Raw genomic sequence first — 21,956 nt, 5'->3', positions numbered from 1 at the left:
TGGATTCCTTCCACCCCAACACAAACCAAAATCTGAAAATGGTGGTTTAAGGGTGATAAGCTCACAGAGTTAAAGTTCCTAGCACCTTTAACAAACGACAGTTCCCATAATCCTTTGGGGGAAGCCATGACTGTTGAAGTGACAGAAGAGTGCTTTAAATGCATGGCAGGGATATGACCCTAATCTTCACCAATGCTTGTTAACTGGGCTAGTATCCAGAAAAGCATATGCTTTTTAACGGAAGTTTACAGGTAATCCACACCTTATATGAGGGTTCAGTTCCAAGGGTGACACATACAGTATATGAAAACATTGCGTATAGCCAAAATTTTGTTACCCTGGGAGCTGCCCCATGGCTAGTGCCCTGTGGTTGGTGAGTAATGGCATCCCTTTTGCTCCCAGAGCCAGTGTGCTAAGTCAGCCTTGCCCAGAAAGCAAGGCTGAGAGCTCAAAAGCTTTAAAAGAAAACTTAAAAGCTCTTGTTCTGGGTAACCCCAAGCAGATCGGGCATGAAAAGAGTTTTTAAGCTCTCAATCTTGCTTCACAGGCAAGGCTTACTTGGTGTGCTGGCTCCAGGAGTGTTAGGGATGCTTCCCCAAGATATTGTGGGACAAACCAACTTCCTGTGAGATGTCATGAGAGCATCCCCAACTTGCTCATGCATGGTTGAAATCACTCAAGTTAAATGTGCATGCGATGTGGGTTACCTGTATTGGATTCAAATGTTTTCTGGCTACCTTTAAAATAGCTTCTTAAAGAAAACAATTTTTCCAACAATGCTATAAGGTCAATGAACAGCCTCTTAAATCATTTATTTGAAGTACGCTATCTAACATTCTGCTATCCTCTGTTTTCAATAATAAGCTGTTAATACTTTATATCACTGCTATTGATCCAACTGTTTTCTGAAAACTCCAAATAGCAGCCAATAAAGGGTTTAAATTATTGAAAAGAATTGACCATCCAACTGGATACTTGGATTTCATTATATAGAATGCGTCTGATGAAGCACATTTTCATTAAAGCAACAAACTGAAAGCTTGGTTATTAAGAGAGAAGGCCAGGCTTATAAAGTTGTGAACAGCTACAAATAAAACATTCATCTTAATAATGATAATAAAAAGGATGGCTGTTTAAATGGCAAGTTAAATGAGGAACATTTATAGCTCTTAAATGGCTCCTTTTTCTTTCTTGTGAATGTCAGTCTTGCATTCAGGAATTCTGAAGCATTCAAAGGTTTAAGATAGTTGCCACCGTAACAGTTTGCACCAAAAAGAAAGAAAGAAAGAAAAAAGAATGGTTCTGGAAATAATGTTGACCCATGCATATGTAATGGGAAACTATGGTTTTCCTCTGTAGTGAGCTTTGGGCTCATATGCTCCCCACTTCATTTTTTATGACTGCAAAGAGGAGAATGGAAGTTTCCGCTTCCAATTTTAAACAAACCGCAGTTGACTGTTACATAAATATTTAATGAGCTGTGGTTTTGCATTCCTCCCCCCCCCCCTTCATGGTGTAATTCTGGGGGTATTTTAATGTGAATTTTAAATTTTTATATAATGTGGTGGCATTGACCCCAGGTGCTTGTTTTTATTGCCCAGGTTGAGTCGGAAAACTTATTTCTCACATGGTGTAATGCTAGCTAGAAGCTAAAATGATTTGCAGTGATTAAGAATAAGAAGCTCACATCTGCAAACATTCTCTTCATGCCAAAGAAGAGGGGAGTTAGTGAGCATCTACAATGTCTGCTTGCCCAACAACTGAGTGGATGAAGAAGGCTATGAGAGGGTTTGCATTATTTGGACATGCAGTATTTCTAATAAAAAGTGATGTTTCAAGCATCATAGAATTGGAATAGCTATCCATATTTTTTAAAAAAGTTGCATTCCTTTAAACATCACTGGTATAAGATGAGCTCCAAGTTGGATACTTATCATTCTTTTGTTGGTGGCATTTATTTATCTCAGTTTTTTTTTGTTTTTACTTATTTTCAGATATGCTAAATCAGTTGTTGCTAGGCTTTTTAGCCTTTTCAGCCATGTTTTACTGCTAAAATTAAATCTGAACAGAACATTCTCAAATAGAGTGTTCTCTGTTTTTTCCTGTATTGGACTGTGCGTCCTCTGTTCATCAAAAGTTATGAATGTGAAGGAGTGGGAAAATTAGAAATAGGGAGAAACAATATCTTCTGGCTGTGCTTTATTTTAATGTGACCTTTTAAAAGCATTAAAAGCATGGGTGGGTATAGGAAGTTTTCAGAATGACTAGGTTGTCACTTGTCATTTTTATTTTTTTGGGACACATGAATTGTTTTATCAATCCTCTCCCTTGTCTTTTAAAAATAAGGCTGAGTTTTATCTAAGAGCACATTGTGGAGAAAAGGGTAATAGAAAATGATGCAAATGTAATGAAATGATAGAAACAGAAGCTGAGGAAGAGCTTATGACAGCAAAGCCCCTTGAACTTTCAACCCACTGGACAGTTCTCTACTGAAGGCATTAAAACTAAAAAAAGCTTGTTATCCTATGAATATTACATTAAGAGTGTGGATCAGTTGTCAGCTCACATTAAAACATAGTTAATGTGGTTACAAATATTATTATTTTTTAAAAAAATAAAGAATAATGAAAATACATTATTAAATAAACATAAAAATAAAATAAGATTTAAAAATAAGGCTAAAAATAAACAGTGTGCGACGGGGTGAGCTCCTGTTGCTTGGTCCCTGCTTCCAACCTAGCAGTTCGAAAGCATGTCAAAGTGCAAGTAGATAAATAGGTACCACTCCGGCAGGAAGGTAAATGGCGTTTCTGTGTGCTGCTCTGGTTCGCTAGAAGCGGCTTAAGTCATGCTGGCCACATGACCCGGAAGCTGTATGCCGGCTCCCTTAGCCAATAAAGCGAGATGAGCGCCGCAACCCCAGAGTCGGCCATGACTGGACCTAATGGTCAGGGGTCCCTTTACCTTTATTAGTGTGGATTGCTCAGATAATTCTCACTTTGCTCCTGCTGTTGCTATGCTAGGGAGGAGACAAGGTGGAGGCTGGCTTAATTTTATATACAGAACCACACTCATGGTTTGTTCAAAAGAAACATCATTCCAGAAACATCCTATCCTCTCATGCCATGCCCATTTCTCAGTGAAATTCATCAGTACTTTTTTGTTTCCCTGTCTTTTGAATGCAAACAACAGTTGCTATCTTTTTAGAAGCTTTTAAAATAATGTGGTGCTTTCACATTTAAATGTTCTTGGATCTCTTTTCCTACATGTATTTTAAGAATCCTAGATAATGTGAAAAATATTCAATGTGATGAGCCATACCTCAGTTGGTAGAGCATGGGGTTGTTTTTTATATAGAGACAGCCCAGATTCAATCCCTGGCATCTGCAAATAGGCTTTATAAAATAATATAATCATAGAATTGGAGAGTTGGAAGGGACCCCAAGGGCCATCTAATCCAACCCACACAAAGCAAGAATCTCAATTAAAGCATCCATGACGGCCATCCAAACTCTGTTTAAAAACCTTCCCATCCACCACCTTCCAAAAGAGTCTTTTCCACTGTAGAATGATTCTTACCATCAGAAAATTATTCCATATGTTTAGCTGAAATATCCTTTCTTGTAAATTGAAGCCACTGGTTTGGGTCCTACTCTCTCAAGCCGGAGCTTCATATTCTGTGTGACAGCCCTTTATATATTTGAAGATAGTTATATATCGTCTCAGTCTCCTCTTTTCCAGGCTGAACATATCCAACTTCCTCAAGAGTTCCTCATAAGGCTTAGTTTCCAGACCCTTAATCATCTTGGTTGCCCTCCTCTGCACATGTTCCAGCTTGTCATCATTCTTAAATTGTGGTGCCCAGAACTGGACACAGTATTCTGGGTGTGGTCTCACCAGGACAAAACAGAGAGGTACTATTACCTCCCTTGATCTGGACACTGTGCTTCTGTTGATGCAGCCTACACCAGCATTAGCCCTTTTTTTGCTGCTGCATCACACTCTTGACTCATGTTAAGTTTATGGTCTACTCAGACCACTAGATTCTTTTCACATGTATTATTGACAAGCCAGATGTCCCCAATCTTATATTGGTACAGCTGGTTCATTTGTTCCTATTGAAATTCATTTTGTTAGTTTGGGCCCAGTTCTCCAATCTGTTATGGTCATCTTGAATGCCAATTCTTTCTTCTGCGGCATTAGCTACCCCTCCCAGCTTGCATGAGCAGCCCCTTAATTCCTTCATCCAAGTTGTTTATAAAGACACTGAACAACAACAGGCTCAGGACAGAACCTTATGGCACCCCACTTGTCACTTTCCCCCCAGGATAATGAGGAACCATTAGTGAGCACTCTTTGGGTTCAGTCAGTCAGCCAGCTACAAATCCACCTAAGAGTTACCTCATCCATCTCACATTTTATCAGCTTTCCCATAAGGATATCCTGGGGGAATTTCTCAAAAGTCTTACTGAAATCAAGATACACTATGTCCACAGCATCCCCCTGATTCACCAAGCTTGTATATATAAATAGATTCATCTGAAATGACTTGGTTTTGATAAACCTATGCTGAGTCTTAGTAATCTCAGCATCCTTTTCTAAGAGCTCATAGACTGACCATTTACTTATATATTCTAGGACCTTTTCTGGTATCAATATCAAGCTGACCGGTCAGTAGTTACCTGAGTCTTCTCTGAAACCCTGGAGCACCACTGCCCTTCAGTGTAGATAAACTTGAGCTAGATGGATCAGTGGTCAGATTCTGTATAAAGGCAACTCCCCATGTTGCTAACATTTGTATATGTGGAATATAAAGGAACATTTTGGCAAGGTTCCTTGTGTCTGTGTGTTTAAGAAAGCACATTATTATTTCCTTTGTTAAAGCACATACTCCTTACTCGTGAGTCCTGGTTCCCTTTGCTTGGCCATGTCTATAATATATGAGAACACTGTGAAAGGGAGAGTTTTTCCTTTTGTTTGCTGTGCAAGAAACACCGCTGGTTTGTGATGTAGCACCAGGGAGCCGACCACATGCTGACCTACTGCTGCACAGTGTCGTGTTACATTTATGGTGCTACATAAAAATGATTTAGAACACCATGCTCTACGCATGTAAAATTTGGGAAAGATGAGGCTCATTGCTGATTCCATAGAAGTCAATGAATTCTGCCAAAGCCTTCAGCAAGAGTAAGATTAGGCTCAGAATATGCCATATTTCCTTTGTAAGAAAAAGAGTGAGATCAATAGCTTGCCTGTATTTTGACTACAGTCATTCATCACCAAAGTTAAGGATGAATGTGCAGATCCTTATATATGTAATTCTGCCTTTGCAGAAGCAGCAAGGTGGATGAAGAGATGGCCTGAAATGAAAATCAAAGAATTAAGCTGCCTTATATGTAATACAGCCTTGGTTCTTACTACTCTTACCATGAAGTCCTTATTTTCATAAAATTCCTATATGGATATATTTAAGTGGAATATAATGATCCTGGGTAGTGAGGAGAACAAATTTCCATAATTCTGCTTTTTCATCAGAACAAGTTTAATCTCTATTACTTTCTATTCCTTTCTTCTTCTTTTACCCTCAAAAGAAATTGAGTTTTAATAAATTTACCATAATTGATTAAATGTCCTAGAGTGGTAACTGTGTTAGCCTGTTGCAGCAAAAGAGGTGGGGGGAAGAGTCTCTTATTGGGACCTTAAAGACTTAACAAATTTATTATGACAAAAGCTTGAAGAGGAATCTGGTCCACAAAAGCTTTTGCCATAATTCAAATTCAAATTTATTAATAAGGCAGCCAAAGTAAGGTTATAGCCAAAGAGAAACAATCGAACTGGGAGTTTGTGACCAGGACTTAAAAACAGGACTTGCAAACAGGGGAGTATGCTAGGGATTGGTGGAGGAGTCTGAAGAGACTGAGCTTGTGTCTTTTGGATTAAGGCTGGTTGCTTGTATGAGCTGTTTGGAGGCTATGTAGGTGTGGCTGTGTGCTGTGCTAGAGCACAGGTTCTGAAGGGGGTGGGCTACTGCTGAGAGGAAACCAGGCTAAACAGGGAAGTGAGTTGGGGGAGGAGTTAGCAGCCAGCAACCATTATATTTAGCTGATTGCAGTCTCTGGGAGCTTGTGGACTTGTAAAGAGTTGGTATTTGCAGGGATGTTTAATGGTGGCATTTGAGGGGGAGGCCTGGACTGTTGTCTTACAGTGTACATTGGACCAAGAGATGGATAGCGAGGGAGCTGCTGCAGTGACTTGTAGCACCTGTGCTGTGTTTGTCTTCCTGCCTGAGAATGTGCAAGCTACACCAGCTGCAAGTGCAAGCTGGTTGCCTTGCTGGAAGAAAAGGTGCAGCAACCGGAGGCCCATCTATCCATACTTCAAGCTGTTGGCCAAGATTAGGAATTTCTCACTAGAGCAGAGTGAACTGCCCTGGAACAGCATTGAAGGGTGGGTGCCCCTAGAGAGGAAGAAGATCACCCTTTCCAGGAGATGTGCTCCTGGAGGTACATGACACATAGAAGCAGGACTGTAAGGAGCCATGCTATGTCACTGGAGCTGCAAAATCAGTTCCATGCCCTCACCTTAGATACCAATTCTGCACCAGAAGAGCAAGGACAGCAGTTGTAGATCTCAGAGCACACTGAGGTGGCTGTGGAAGGTTCAGTGTAGAGAATGATTCCTGCTACTTCCCAAAGAAGGGACAGACATGTGGTAGTGGTAGGTGGCTCCCTACTGAGGAGGACAAGGGTAGCAAGTGCAGAGGTAACGGGATTTCCCTAGTAGTGTCCTGTCTTCAGGAGCAAAGATTCACAATGTGACAGAAAAATTGCCTAATGTCCAATGACCACAACCCTGTCCTTCTGATTCATGTGGGTACAAACGATACTGCCAGACATAGCCTTTGACATATAGCAAGCAACTGGGTATGTTTAGACTGGAAAAGAGGAGACAGAGAGGCGCTACGAAAGCCATCTTCAGATATGGCTTTCATGGAAGATGGAGCAAGCTTGTTTTCTGCTCCGGAGGGCAGGCCTCAAACCAATGGCTTCAAGTTGCAGGAAAGAAGATTCCAACTACGGTAAACACCAGGAAGAATTTTCTGACCATAAGAGCGGTTCAACAGTGGAATGGTCTCCCTCAGGAGGTGGTGGACTCTCTTTCATTGGAGGTATTTAAGCAGAAGTTGACTTGCCATCTGTCATGGATGGTTTAGTTGAGTTTTCTGCATTGCAGGGGGCTGGACTAGAGACCTTTGGGGTCCCTTCTGCCTCTACAATTCTATGAGTCTATGATATGTAAGATATATACATAAAAATAAAAAGCTGACCTATACAGTAAATAAAACAGAATAAAAAAATAGAATCTTAAATATTGAAGGTGGCCATATGACCTTGTCTAAGCTGAGCAGCCTTCACTGCAAATTTACCTGAATTAAACATTACAGGCCTGTCTGAATCAGACAACAGATATATAATCTTATTTAAGTTACTACTGTATTAATGTTCTTCCCAGCACCCTCCAGCTGCTTATGGTAGCAGGAATATTTTATGGAAACAATTTATTGGATTCAACCATTTCCCCCCTCATTAAACAAAAATTAGATCTGCCTTGTTCATTTTTATTTTTATTTTGTGAGAAATAGCCTGTACTGAGGAAGGTTGTGATAACAGAAGTTATTAACATATTCACACACAGACATGAGAAAAACCCTGCTGGATCAGATCAAAGGTTTATCTAGTCTGTCATTCTGTTCTCACAGTGGCCAACTCGTTTCCCCGGGCTAGTCTGCTAGCAGGATGAATTCATTAGAACTTTCCCATTCAAGTTCCTCGGCAACTGATATTCAGAGGTATCCTGCCTCCAAAGCTAGAGGTAATATATATATATAATTATTATGACTAGCAGCCATTAATAGTCTTATTTTCCTTGAATTGGTCTAATCCTGTTTTAAAGCAATCCAAGCAGGTGACCATTACTGCCACTTGCTGGACTGGATTCCATAGCGCTGTGTGAAGAAGCTCTTCCTTCTACCTGTCTTGAATCTCCCAACATTTAGCTTTATTGGTTCTAGTCTTATGAAAGTAGGAGACAGGCTTCTCTCTGTCCAGTTTCTCTGCATCATGCACAGTCTTATGCACCTCTATCTGTGATGTTCTGCCTGACTTATTTTTTCCCCAAATGAAACTTAAAATCCCCAAATGTATCCTTCCTACATTATCATTTTGGAGGTGCAGTGACCAGAAATTGTATACAGTGGTACCTCGGGTTACAAACGCTTCAGGTTACAGACTCCGCTAACCTGGAAGTAGTACCTCGGGTTAAGAACTTTACTTTAGGATGAGAACAGAAATCGCATGGCGGCAGTGGGAGGCCTCATTAGCTAAAGTGGTACCTCAGGTTAAGAACAGTTTCAGGTTAAGAACGGACCTCCAGAACGAATTAAGTTCTTAAACTGAGGTACCAGTATACAGTGTTCAAATTGTAGTTGCACCCTATATTTTTGTATGAGGAAATTAATCCAGTTAATTTTAAGATAGCACATGCTGCCATTAATTTTTCCTTAAGTCTTTAAAAAAATAGCCTTTCAATCTTTTGCTTTGGAATTGGGAAAAGACCGAGCAAACAAGCTCTGCTTGCGTCACAGCAGCAAAATGATTTTCACTTTCTTCTTCTGAGGTTCTTTGCTGCATTTGCTAGAAGAGGGTTTGTTAGAGCTTCTTTCTTTCTTTCCACCTCCTGAAAAAGAGATGGAAGGAGGGAGGGAGAGAAGAGCTAATTCATGAGTCGCTTGTCTCTCCTCACAAGTGAAAATAAGTGTCATAACAGAGATCAGTCATCATGTATTCTGAATATGCCATTATTTTGCATTTTTCCTTTCCCTGCTTTGTAGGACTGAAGTGACTTTAATAGCAGGTGCACTGAATCAAAAATTCTGGGAAAGCAAGGGGAGAATAGAAAGCTCCAAGCTCTAGGAATCTATTAATATCTCATTTACTGCTGTTTCATCACTGGAATATCACAGGTGTTTGTTTAATAAACCAACTTGACAATAGCCAGTATGCATCATGCATATGTAATATATTAAAAGGGGAAAGATGATGTTGCACAAGACATCCAAGAGCATTTCAGAGGTCCGGTGTGGATGCTGCATTGTTAGTAGAAATCACAGGCAAGAGAGTCACTTATGCTTCTGTTCAACTGCTAATAATGTACATCCACATCAGTGGTGCCCAGATCTTTCTTTAGCCCGATTTTTGTGTTCCAGAGATCCAAATGACAGCGATTTGGATATAATATATTACTAGCAGATGAGCTGAAGCAGAGGTTTCACATCTGTCATCCCCCCTAAAAGCCAGGACCATGTCAGAATATTTTTCTCTTCTATAGAATTTCCTTTTTTAGTTGTTGTTGAAAGCAAGTTTCTAGGTGCTTATAGGTGCTGGCTGCAAATAGATGAAATTTATTTCATCTGTGCAGAGGGCACAGAGGTGGCAATGTAAGTTTTCCAGTGTTAAAAGGGATGGCTGTAAAGTCAGTGTTTTACCTATACCTTGTGACCAAAAAAACAATAACAAAATGACAAAAAGTGCAGAGGAAACTATGCAAAGTAAGAGGAATCATGCAACTTTCCTATTTTGCTAAATGTATACGGGTTGCAGAAGTATTCTTTTTGTTGGGTGGGTTTGGTTTTTTAAATTGTTTGGGTGCAGAAACATAATGTTTGGGGTTTGAAGTACACACAATCCTACCCAGAGTGCAGAGATGAGACCCTTGCCTTGTTCTTATCCAAAATGCATGTACAATCTTTGCATATGTGTACATTTATTGACTCTTCCTCAGTTTGGCCATCTCGGATATTTCTCCTCTTTTAGGGGCCTTAGAGCCAAGAATCTCGACACATTCTTCTTCTCTTCCCTTGGCTTTAAATGCCTTTATCACCCTTGCAGCTTAACACATTGTTTAGGTCATCTCTGCCTAGGCTTGCACATTTCTGGAGTGACTGGATAAAATCAAGCAGCTAATTCTGGGTGCTAGAGCTACATGTTTCAAAGATGTTCCTGCTGCTTCTTGGTAATCTCTCAGTGTTGCTGCCTTGTGAACTGCAACAGAAGTACAACTATATGTTGGTTTCCAGGTGTTAGCCAACAGTAGCTTCATTTCATAGGCTAGCTACAAAATATAGGTGAATTGATATGTAAAAATATCTGGTATTTATTTACCTGAAAATTGGGGGCTGCTAGAGTTTTATAAGCAGCAGCTGCACCCAAGTCTGACAGCAGATGTATTGATGCCTAGGGAGAAATACTCCAGTGCTGCTATGGCACTGTCAGCCTAGTTTTAGGGCCTGGCGATTCCTCTTCATCAATCCCACCAGGCTTTATGAATTATTGCCTCTCCAGAGCATCCCATTTATTCATATGCTGATGCACACCTGTACAAGCATTCATAGAAATTCCATAACCGCATCAGAAATCCATCCTCGGTTGTAGCCTTTATTGCACCTCTTGGAGAATATGTGTTCCTGGGAACTTAGTTTGTGTTGTTTGTGTTGCATGCACACAATCACATCTGCAGCTAGACCCACAGGCGTGATGGGAATTTGCAAACAAACAAGTTACTATATTTTACATGCAGTACCGCTTCGTTTGGATGTGTTGTTGTTGTTCTAATTGCGCACAGTACAATTTAATAATTAACTCATTCTAGTACCTCATCAGATTTAGATTATTTGCTTGCATTTACTCTTAGATAATGAAGCAGCCTCCGTGTAGTAGTTTACTCTCCATGCTCCTCCTAAGTCTTATTAAACGAAAAGCACAGGCAACATTATCCTAGCCACATTTTCACCAAAAGGCTGCTCTAATCTCTGCTTCTAACAGATTGTGCTCCCCTCCCCCTTTTTTTGTTTCTCATTGTGGCTCACCTAATGAACATGTGCCACTGCTAGGAATGTCAGAGAATTCTGACAAATGGGACCAGAATTTGCCAAAGTTCGCTTATTCGTCCAGTGTCTGGAAGAGACATCAGCGAAATATGAATCAGAACAGAAATCCATGCCTTTTTACATCCCTGCAGAACTATAATGAAGTATGAATGCAAATCTTCTAAAAAAGAGAGAGAGTAAAAAATATGGGGCAGGAGGAATGGATAACAACATATTAACTCTTCCACATCCCTGCTCTACGTCATATTCTGCAGTTGGCAATACATGGACCAGCCTTTTTTAACCTGGTGCTTCCCAGAGATGTTGGACTACAACTCCCATTTTTTTCAGCCAATACAGTTGTGCCCTCCAGATGCATTGGCTTAGTTGTTCTGGCAGCCTGGTGCTGATGGAATTTGTATAGTCCAGTGCATCTGAAGGGCACCAGGTTGGCAAAAGTTAATGTAGACAATGGCAGGTAAGCACATGCTTCTTACAGGTGTCCCAGTTGAACATTGACTCATTGTAAACAACAAATGCAGAAGCCCCTTAAACATCCAAGTCATGAAAAGTAATAGTTCATTCTGCACTAATCAGACTTCATCTGGAGTACTGTGTCTATTTCTAGGTACCATACTTTAAAAACAACGCATGCAAACTGGGGCATATTTTGAGGAGGGTAATGAAGAAGGAAAGAGTTGTGGAACTGGATGTGTTTAGCCTGAAAAAGAGAAGGCTGGTAGACTGGCAAGACATTCTACTACTTTTAAAAATATCTTGAGGGTTGTCACACAGAAGAGGGCAAAGGTTTGTTCTTTGTTACTACAGAAGGCAGGACTAGATATGTTGGACTTAAGGTTTTGGTTGTTTGAACATTAGAAGAAACATTTTGATCAGTTTACTCCAACACGGTGCCCTCCAGTTGTTAGTGGAACCAACCAGTTACCTAAGAGGCGGTGGTTTTCTCTTGCTGGAGATCTTCAAGCAGAGACTGGACTGGATAGCCATCTGTTTGGAGCACACTTGCTCTGGATTACCTGCATATTTCCTAGATTTGGGCATCTAGATGGACTAGCCTACAATCCCTCCTGCACTTCTCTGATTCTATATAGTACAACAGTTGGGAGGATAGGGTGATGAAGGTAAAACTCCATTCATGTGGACATATTATTTCAGCTTTGAAAATGCTTCCAGAGAACATATCCACCTAACATTTACTGTGTGTGTGATTTCTTAGAAGAATGATTTCAATAAAATACATGTCTTAATTCCAAGGTACAAGCAGATGAGTTTTTACATCTGCTTATGTGTATGTATGTCTGAGAAAGAATAGCTGTATTTGTTGAATTGTTAACATCCTTTCATTCACTGTACTGAAAGAGAAACACAAAGCTCACCACGCCACCTTTGTCCCTGAAAAATCAGTGCTGCACAATCGGAACACAAATTCCAGTCTCCATAGTTGCGTCAGCAAGGGAAAGAATCCTTTTACATAGGCAAATACTGCTCAAAAGCTTAACTCAATAATTAGCAGCTGGAGTCTTCTGCTGATGAGCAGCTGAGACTATTCAGCAAGAGAATCTGAATTAACCACAACTGGGTGCTGAGTTAGCCTTTTTTAATCCATTGATATTTACTGCATCATGATTTTAACATATCTGAGGCATGCATTTGTGAATTTACCAAATTTCTTTTTACTCTTCTGGCAATGGTCTGTCTTGCTTCTCAGCCAGACATGACAGCAGTAGGGAGTGCCCCCAACTCCAAGGTTAAAAAGAGTCTGTTGTTGTACCACAAATTCATGTTAGCAAGTGCTTGCTTGGGGCATTTAAGAAAGAGATGAATAGAAACTGAAGCTATTATCCATGTTTAAGAGTGTGGAGCACGGATTGAAAATTAAACTTCTCAGGGTTTTCAGGAAAGATTTGCATGAAATAAGAGAGGTAGTATCATGCAGGTGTTCTAAGATGATGTTCCAAAGATATGGGGCAGCAAGGAGAAAGTGAGGTATCTTTTGAGGGTACCAGAGACCTTTGGGTACAGGAAAAGCTAGAGGAGCAAAGGTAACAGGGATCTAACAGGGTATAAGAGCTGGAAAATCTCATTTTATCTGGAAAGGATATTTCCATCTTTGTTCTCCACAATCCCCATCCCACTAAGTGTTATCTGAGGCCTAAAGTGCTGGGAGCAGGGAATGTTTTTGCAGTGGTTGGAGTTTGAGAAAATAATTCATCAAGAGCACAGATGGTTGATTTAGAACCTAATAGGTATTAACACACTATTTCCCCCAAGCTTCGCTCCTGATATTGATAATGTGTTATCTTTGCCAAGCCTCCCCTCTTGATAGCATGTTATCTTTGTCAAGCCAAGCCTCCGATAAAATCTTATTTTTCACTCACTGCTTAGCCTGATAAAATGTTGTTTTCTTTCGACTCCACTCTCTGCAAAAAGGGCAATGGAGGAGGAAAATGTTTCTTTTAAAGACTTCTCTTTTCAGCAGAGTTGTACATTTCCCTAGGTCATATAAAGTGGGTTGCAGGAGAAAGATTGGGGACGAAAGTAAAAAGGCAGTAGCTTCATGGAAGGCTGAGAAAATAACAGGGCAAATCATTTGCAGCTCCATATTCCATTTACCTGAGAGGAACTTTGAGTGACAGTTTTAAGTAGGCATGTAGAGGACTGCCCTGTTAACTAGCTGGCCACTTCTCCTTACTTGGTTTTCATTTATAGACAAGCAGGTAGATTTAGCATCTACTGTAAGCAAATGTCGCATTTACCTCCTATTTTGGGCAAAGCACACCTATTTGACACCATATGACATCAGGCTTGGAGATGTCTCATCTCCAGTCTTGGTGCTAAGTACCACAGCACTAAGATGGGAGATAAGTCTCTGCTTATGTACTTAGAATATGCACACAAAATGGCAGTAGTGCCGTATCTGTATACGCAGATTCTGACTCTAGCAGAAGTCTCTTAATGTGTTTTCTAATATGTAAAGTGGCAGCTTCTAATGTGGCAATGCTACACTGTAGAGAGTAAGCCCATTAAATGCAATGGGAAGTAGTTCTGAGGAAGCACGTATGGGAATTCACTTCAAGTAATGTTATGCATTAAAAGCTATGATATTATATATTGCAGATGGGATACAGTCTTGTACTAGCAAATTGAGGTTGCACAGCTAACATGGATTTGGCATGCAACAAATCCAATTCAGAAAAAAATTGGACTTTTTACAGTAAAGAAAGTGATGGGGAAACACATGGGAAAGTGTAGGATAACAGTTGCTTGACATGATACAGTGTAAGTTCCCTGCAAACAAATCCAAATGACTGTTCAATAAACAATGAATATTATATAATCTCCCTGCAAACTTTGTGCAAACAAGTCAGGGTGAATCCTCAATAAACAGGACATTTGGAAGTGACAGCTCTATTCATTCATTCCAAACAGCAGCAGCAGCAGCAGCAGCAGCAGCAACAACAACAACAACAACAACAACAACAACAACAACAACAACAAATCTTGGATTGTTAAATTAAAACCATTGTAGAAATTTATTTTCCTTCTTTTTTAATCATTATTGTAATTTCTAAATTTGCATCTATACTTATAAATCACTAGGTACAAAGTTCATGCAAATCAATGTCTCCTCTTTTTATTATAAATTTCCTCTTTTTTAGTGATGCATAAATGGATACCTAAGTAGGCTGAAGTAAGATGGTTCACAAATCAAGAGAGCAGTTCAATAACTTTTCACTTATAAAAAAGCTTCCCCAGAATTTGTTACAGTTTTCCAAACCGGATCATTTCCTTCAATGCTTTGCTGAAGTGGAACTTGACTTTGCAGCAGCCAAAAATAGTCACCTGTTTGTTGGTGTGATCCATGCTGAAAAAAATTGCTGCTATTCCAATTTATAGTGACAGCAAAGTACCTTCATGCTACCTTACACTTCGCTGTTGCTGTCACTGGTTTCATCAAGGCAAGGAGACTTGAACCTGTACATGTGGCAGTTGCTCACTGTGTTCAAAATGCTCTTGAGGTACCATTTTTCCAGATTCATTATACTATTCTCTTAAAACTTCCTTCATTCTGTAAGCGTTTTCAGAGGTTTCACTCATTTCAGAATTAGAAGATGCCTTGTTTACAGTGCAGACATCTGGAGAAAATTGCTCAGCTTCATTCAGCAGTCCTATCGGCTGCTGTCAAAACAGCTCATCAGGCAGCATTCTCTAATTCCAGCTGATGCTACCTCGGAGCAACTTAAAAACTTACAGTAGGACACGTTGGTATAAAAATTCTCAGTGGGTGTGGGAATGAGTTTCTTAGCATACACTGTGATTGCTGTGTGGAGATGCAGGCATTGAAACACCAAATGGTTAGCAAAAACAGCCTCATCCCAGCAGCTGACATCCATCTGAGCAGTTTGTAAAGCCAGGTGTCTATAGACAGCCAAAGCAGCAGCCAACAAATTCAGAATTGAAAAAAAAATTATACTGAGCATTTTTCCTGCAGCTCAACACATTCTGTTCTATTCTTGCTTTATTTTTAAGCTCCTTGTGTTATGTACTTATTAAATGTGTTTTGTGTTAATATTCTTGTATTACTAGTGTCTGTGTGCATCATAACACATAACACATTTCATTAGGAAAAAGACCTCATCCCTTTTGTTTCATTTTGGGTTTTTTCTTCCAAATTTTCCCCACCCCCACTGGGTGTGAAACATATTAGACTGAATACAGATGTGCAGGTATTATCTTGCCTTTTTGAGCATCCACTATTTGCTTACCCTATTTTTTTAGGGACTCTTTTATTTAAATTAAATTTTTACCACATATTTCTACAAAGCAGTTGGTTTAGGATTAATAAAAAGTTCTGGACATATCTGTTTGCCTTGGAATGTGAGTTTCTTTTTGGCCCAAATGTTCAAGCAGAGTGTGGTGAAATTAGTTGGTTCCTTTGAATCCGCCAGCATGTCTGTTTAGAAGTTACTGTAATTCATATATCTTTGTATAGATAGAAAGATGTACATACACATGCCATACAAATTAGTTTAATTTTCTTATCTGATTGTAAATTCTAGGTTGGCTGTCCCTCTAAGACCAGGGATGGAGAATATTTTGGGGGACTTTTGTCCACATTTCATTATGGTAAATGTGGTTGGAGTCTTCATACTGTCAGTGTGTGGGGTCAACCCCCAAAATGGGTGGCATCCCTTCTCTCTTTTCTAATCATAGTAATAGTCAGTTTGTTTATATGACGCGTTTTCCATGAATACATTGGTGCTCAATGTAAACAGTCTAAATGTAGTAGTACATTATCTGTAAACAGGAGAAATCATACTATCACTGCAACACAATATTAACAATTAACAGTTCATTTAAAATATCTCAGAAATTGAGGTGACCATGAAGTTTACCAACAGGTAAGCCTTCTCTCCCTCTTTCTCTCCCTTCCCCCTTCATTCCTCCCCCCAGCGACACAAGAGTACTCACTCACTGTGGCACCCTCTCCCCCCAAAAAAAGAAATCTGCTAGCCTGCCTCCACCAGTTATCTGCGTTCAGTAAAGCAGCAATTGATTCCCAGTACACAGAACTGTCCAGAAGTGGTCTGGATACTAAACCACAGAGGGTGGGTCCTAGAGTGGCATTCTAAAGGACTCCTCTATCTGAGGTTAGGGAACCATACTATTTTGAAGGACCATCCTAGCTCTGTGCTTGGCCAACGTGCACATGAATGCCTTTCTGACAGACAAACATTTTCTTCTTCTTTGGTGGCTTGGGGGCCACCGTGAAAAAAGTGGAAAGCCATAGGTTGTCTACCTCTGCTTCATGTTCTGTTACAAAGTGAAACGTAACCAATTTTGCTTCACTTTCCTGGCACCTGTACCCTTATGACCGAAGAGGGTCAGCCCCAGAGTGAAAGAACTTGAATTTGCTGTCCCAAGAAAGCACCACCTTACTTGTATAACATGTAGTCCATACACCCCCAGAAGAAATATTTGGATTTGAGTTGCTAAACATATTCATATAGGGTCATGAGAATTTTGGCTGTGCTAAAGCAACACATAATTTGCATTCCATAGCAGCCTGAGACTGAATTATGTTTGTTTGGAAAAGGTGGGTGCGAAACTGCCATTCCGGTTGGGTATGTGGCATTTATTTATTTCGTTTTATCTTTATTCTTGAATTCTTAAAAGAGTCAGCTACTCAGACATTATAAATCGGTTTTAGAAATCATGTGAGGGGTGGGTGGGTAGGCAGGCGTAGATGAAAACAAAGATGGGGATATGAAGCATAAGGCAGTCTTTCCTTTAAATGAAAAAAAAAATATGGGAGTATCCCTTTTGTTAAGAGAGGGGGAAAACTGGGCTTTCATGCGGCCTGTGGGTTGCCTGTTTCTACTCCTGTCACAAATAAAGCCAAACATAAAATAGAAAATCTGTTTCTCTGCCCTGCGTAACTATAGAAAAAAGAGGGTGCCTTGGAACCCTCTGGAAAATGATACTTGTGTACTTCAAACAGCACCACTGTTTTGTGTTTTTTCCCCTTTCACTGGATATGGATGTGCTTTCTGGCAGTAAAGTTGGGTATTTATAACTTCATGTGAACCACTGCAGTACGATTACCACTAGCGATAGTAAGAAATGTTCGCTGTAAATAGTCTTCCTTAATAACCTTGGTAATATAGCATTAATAGTACTCAGTTGTTTATCTAGAACAGTTCCATCACCACCAGTTGTTTTGCATGCCCACACACATCACTGTGGTTTTAGCAGCTGTTCATAACTACTAAAATACTTGGTAATGGCTACATATCTGATAGAGCCTAACACGTTGGTGTTACACAACTGCTTTCTGGCAGTAGATGTATCAGAGCCATTAATAATAGAATAGCTCACCGATAATATCAGAAATAAAGATTATGGGGGGAAAGAGTGCTTTTTTTATAGAAAAAGAAATGCTGCCTTAAAAAGCACTGAAAATGCATGCCACACCAACTCCTGATCCATCCATCCAGGGTCTACCAGAACTCTCAGGGGGAGGTGCTGAAACAAAGTTCTGGAGTGTTCCGGCTGAAAAAAAGCCCTGTGGAAAACATAGGAGAGAACATGGGGATTTGAAACATGTGCAAAGTTGTTCTATTCTCCTATTTTCTGTAATTGTCTACACAGTCGCATCAATAGTGTATTACAAGGGTCTCCCACGCCCAAGCTCCACATTGTAATACCCAGACACCAAAACTTGGTACTGGATGTGGATAAAAAGTTTTTCCTGGTCTTGTATAGTGTTTTGCTTAAACTCTGTCACTTCCTGACCACTTTCATTGCTGAGAGGCTCCTTGTTGTTAAACTCTACAATGCTGTTAAGTTTGGAGGAAAGGTCATAGGTCATTGGAAGAGCACATCCTTTGGATGCAGAAGGTTCAGTATCTGGATTCAATCCCTGGCATCTTCAGGTAGGGCTGGCACAGACTCTTCTAGTAAAGCTTCCAAGAGCTGCTGCCAAGCAGTAGAGTCAATACTGTGAGCTAGTGGACCAATCTTCTGATTGAGTACAAAGCAACTTCCTACGTTTTCTGCATTTGCAACATTAGTGTGTGTTGTTACATGTCCTAACTTCTTTTTGTTGACAGTGGAGGAGTGCACCTTTGGGGGTGAGGCCAAGCTGTTGCACGGTTGCAGCACTTCATGTGGCTGTAGAGACTGATACGGGAGAGATATGTTTCATTGCAGCTGCTACGGATGAAGGCATCCAGTTGTGCTGCTGCAGATGCACCATGGTGTTTCTTCTCTCTGCACTCCTCCCAGTGGTCATTTCTCCTCTGGTTTCTGCTAAAGATGCACAACTTGACTGCCTGTCTCCAGGCACTGCAAGGGATTCTAGCCTTCATGTCACATTTGCAGGCACCGAGTTGGTCTGCCAATTGGCCTGGTGCCTGAACCCAACTCCCTGTGGAGCAGGTCCTTGGGGACCCTGCCATCTTCCATTCTGTGGACATGACCAAGCCAGGGTAGACGTTGTTGAGACAGGAGTGTGAACATGCTGTGGGCTTGGGAGAGCACATCTTTGTTACTATGCAACAGATATCTCTTAACTTACAAACCTTCCTACATTTCAGACAAGCTGTTTGATTGAAATCCATGACGCAGAGAGAGATTGCAATGATTGTAACCAGGCCTCACAACAAATCTATCGTGTTGGAGCTAGAGAGAAGTGGGTTTGCCATGACCAATCACTTCCAAAGAAAGTGACATGGGTTCTGTGTGCAACTCACTTATATTTGCAGAATAACTAGCTGCTGAACAAGACAGAAGGTGCCATTCTGACCTGATTCCTGAGTTACAGGATTGGTATGACTGTTGTTCTGTTGCAACTCTCTTCCACATCACATTGGTAATGCAACAATAACAAAGCATATGGCAGGCACAGGATCAGATGACAAGAACAACAATAATGCTCTGGTGGTGATGCCACCTAAGTTTGATGCCAGAGAGTGGTTTCTCACGTGTTTCTGGTCTTCCTACATGGGTTGTATCCAACGTTAGTTGTACTCAGAGGAGACCTATTGAAAATTGTGGACAGGACCAACTTGGGTTCATTAATCTTAATTGATCTACTCTGAGTAGACCCTGGTTGCCTATTATGGTCTCTGTAGTCTTACATTATCAGAAGGTCTTGAGACAGAATCAAACAAGCATCAACTACATCACATATATAACAAGAAAGATAGGACATACCTGATGCAGAGGAGGAGCTAGCTGCTCTGGCACCTGGAGCAGCGCATATGCTGTGCACCAAGGGGTGGGGCTAGCCACCCACGGGAGTGGGGCTAGCCACCCATAGGGGCGCCACCTGCGGTGAGCATCCCAGGGATGATATATTGACATATTGGGTTAGTCATCTGCATAGTTGTTGTTGTTTTTAGCAATTCAGGACTTATTACAGAAAAAGGTTATCTCTGTTCCTTTTTGAAACCTAAATTTTAAATGTCCTTTGTATCACTGCCTCTTTTCCCCCTCCTTTCATCCTAGATGGAAAGCCAGTGTCATTGTCTCCAATTGAATCTCAGCCCCACAGCCCTCGTTACACAGCCACAAGTCAACGTGAAAGAGAGAGCCTGGAGGTCCGCATGCGAGAAGTGGAAGAGGAAAACCGGGCACTTCGCAAGCAGCTCAGTCTTGTGCAGAGCCGGGGCCTGTCCCATCGCCGAGGCAACCACTCAAAAACTTATTCCATGGAGGAAGGGACTGGGGACAGTGAGAGTCTGCGGGCTGGCATCGTGGCAGGGAACAGCTCAGAGTGCGGACAACAGCCAGCAGTGGAGAAGTGTGAGGTAGGTAGATTGTTCTTCCATCTCAGGCCATGCTTCTCAATGTTTGGCTGGCCAACTTTTCCATGGATGCATGTGTGAGAAAGGGACGACCATGCTCTGCAGCTTCTTTGAGTGCTTTTGTCTGGCTTGAATGGGTCCTTGAACTGCTTACCAAGGTGGAGAGATGCATGTGGTACAGTGGTATAGAAACCTCTGACCCCTAACTGGGTTGCTGGAATGTACCCATTGTACAAAGGTAAGAGTCACATCTGTCTACCTAAGCTTTCTGTGCCCTGAGAAGTTTCTGGCTTGCATGCCAACTTGAAACTGATTATATAGTAGCACATTCCTGCTGTCTAAACTGCATAGGGATTAAAATGTATTTTGTAATTGCCCATATTTTTTTTTGCATCTGGCTCTACCAGCTTCTGGCATGCAGCCACCAAGATGTTGCCAATGAAGGAATGAAGATTGCGGGTTGCAAACAAGTTCCCTTCCCCTGCTCTGTTGAGAACTGGTTGGCTTTATTGGGGCCTTGGCCTGCTTTCAGTGGTATACCCACAACATGGGCCATTGGCAAATAATTTTTATAGATTCCATATATATTTTCTCCTTTTGTGGAAGCAAGCAAGTCATGTCAGTGGTGATGCTGTGTGCTTGTTGATATGTAATTTAGTAATATGTAATTTAGGAAAGTTGGAAGCAGTGCACAAAAATATGAGAAAGACTGGAAATAAAAGTGATATTAAAGAGAAAAGACATTTGCTTATATGGCATAAGATAAATTTGTAGTTAGAGTTGGTAGAGTACCATCATGTCCAAGGACAGCAACTCACTAAAATGCTGGCAAGTTCCATAGGACAACATTGATGTTTGTATCAATTATATTGTCTAATTTAATGGCTGTTGCACCACAATTTTCAAAGTCCAGTAGGAAGTTTGTTAACTTGGTCCACTGATTACTTTAAGATCACAATGTAAAATCTACCAAGGGTGCTTGGTGCAATAGGCAGGTTTTGAACTGTCATTTTCACTTATCCTCAGTTTACCTTTAAATGTGACTGTCTCTATTTTTACAAGGTTGTAGAAATTATTTGAATGTAACTTGTTATGTACAAATTATGAACACCCTATAAGTATTAATTACATTAACCCCAAATCAGGAAAGATAATCTATTATAATTCCCCGCAGTTCCCATGGGTATCCTAACTTCTATTTAATTTCCATATCTTCAATTTCTTGCACATATTCACAAGCATGGTTCCTCTCCTCATACTGTTGAAGAGGGATGCTAGCAAAATTCCCTCAAGTCGGGCTCAGAGGGCTTGCAAAACCCTACCTTAAATGAGAGGCAGGTTTTGAAAGCCCCTAAATCAGGCATAGGCAAATTCGGCCCTCCAGATGTTTTGGGACTACAACTCCCATCATCCCTGCCCACTGGTCATGTTAGCTAGGGATGATGGGAGTTGTAGTCCCAAAACATCTGGAGGGCCGAATTTGCCTATGCCTGTCCTAAATTCTTCTCTGGCTTAGAATAACCTGCCAAGCAAAGAATACGGTAATTCCTGGTTTCCCTTCTTGGTCCCCAAACACCCTTCCTGCCAACACTTCAGTCTCCTAAGCATCCTCCCCCTGCCTTCCCCTTTATGAACACTTCCCCAACAAGGCACCCTCAGGCTATTTTGCACCGCAACTCCAATCAACCCCAATCAGCCTG

At 40.8% G+C, this 21,956-nt stretch overlaps 1 protein-coding gene across 1 annotated transcript in view; it reads left to right on the top strand.

Moving 5' to 3' along the window:
- The window catches only part of LARGE1 (LARGE xylosyl- and glucuronyltransferase 1), a 305,669-nt gene that overhangs the window by 122,396 nt on the left and 161,317 nt on the right, over window positions 1-21,956 (top strand). Inside the window, exon 3 of the mRNA XM_083700252.1 lies at window positions 19,958-20,259. Coding sequence (XP_083556378.1) covers window positions 19,958-20,259 — 302 coding nt within the window. The remainder of the gene's footprint in view (window positions 1-19,957; window positions 20,260-21,956) is intronic.

This window comes from Podarcis gaigeae (assembly GCF_964106915.1).
Source record: "Podarcis gaigeae genome assembly, chromosome: 10".
NCBI lineage: Eukaryota > Metazoa > Chordata > Lepidosauria > Squamata > Lacertidae > Podarcis > Podarcis gaigeae.
Note: the sequence above shows the minus strand (reverse complement) of the source record. Positions and strands in the feature narration are given on the sequence as shown.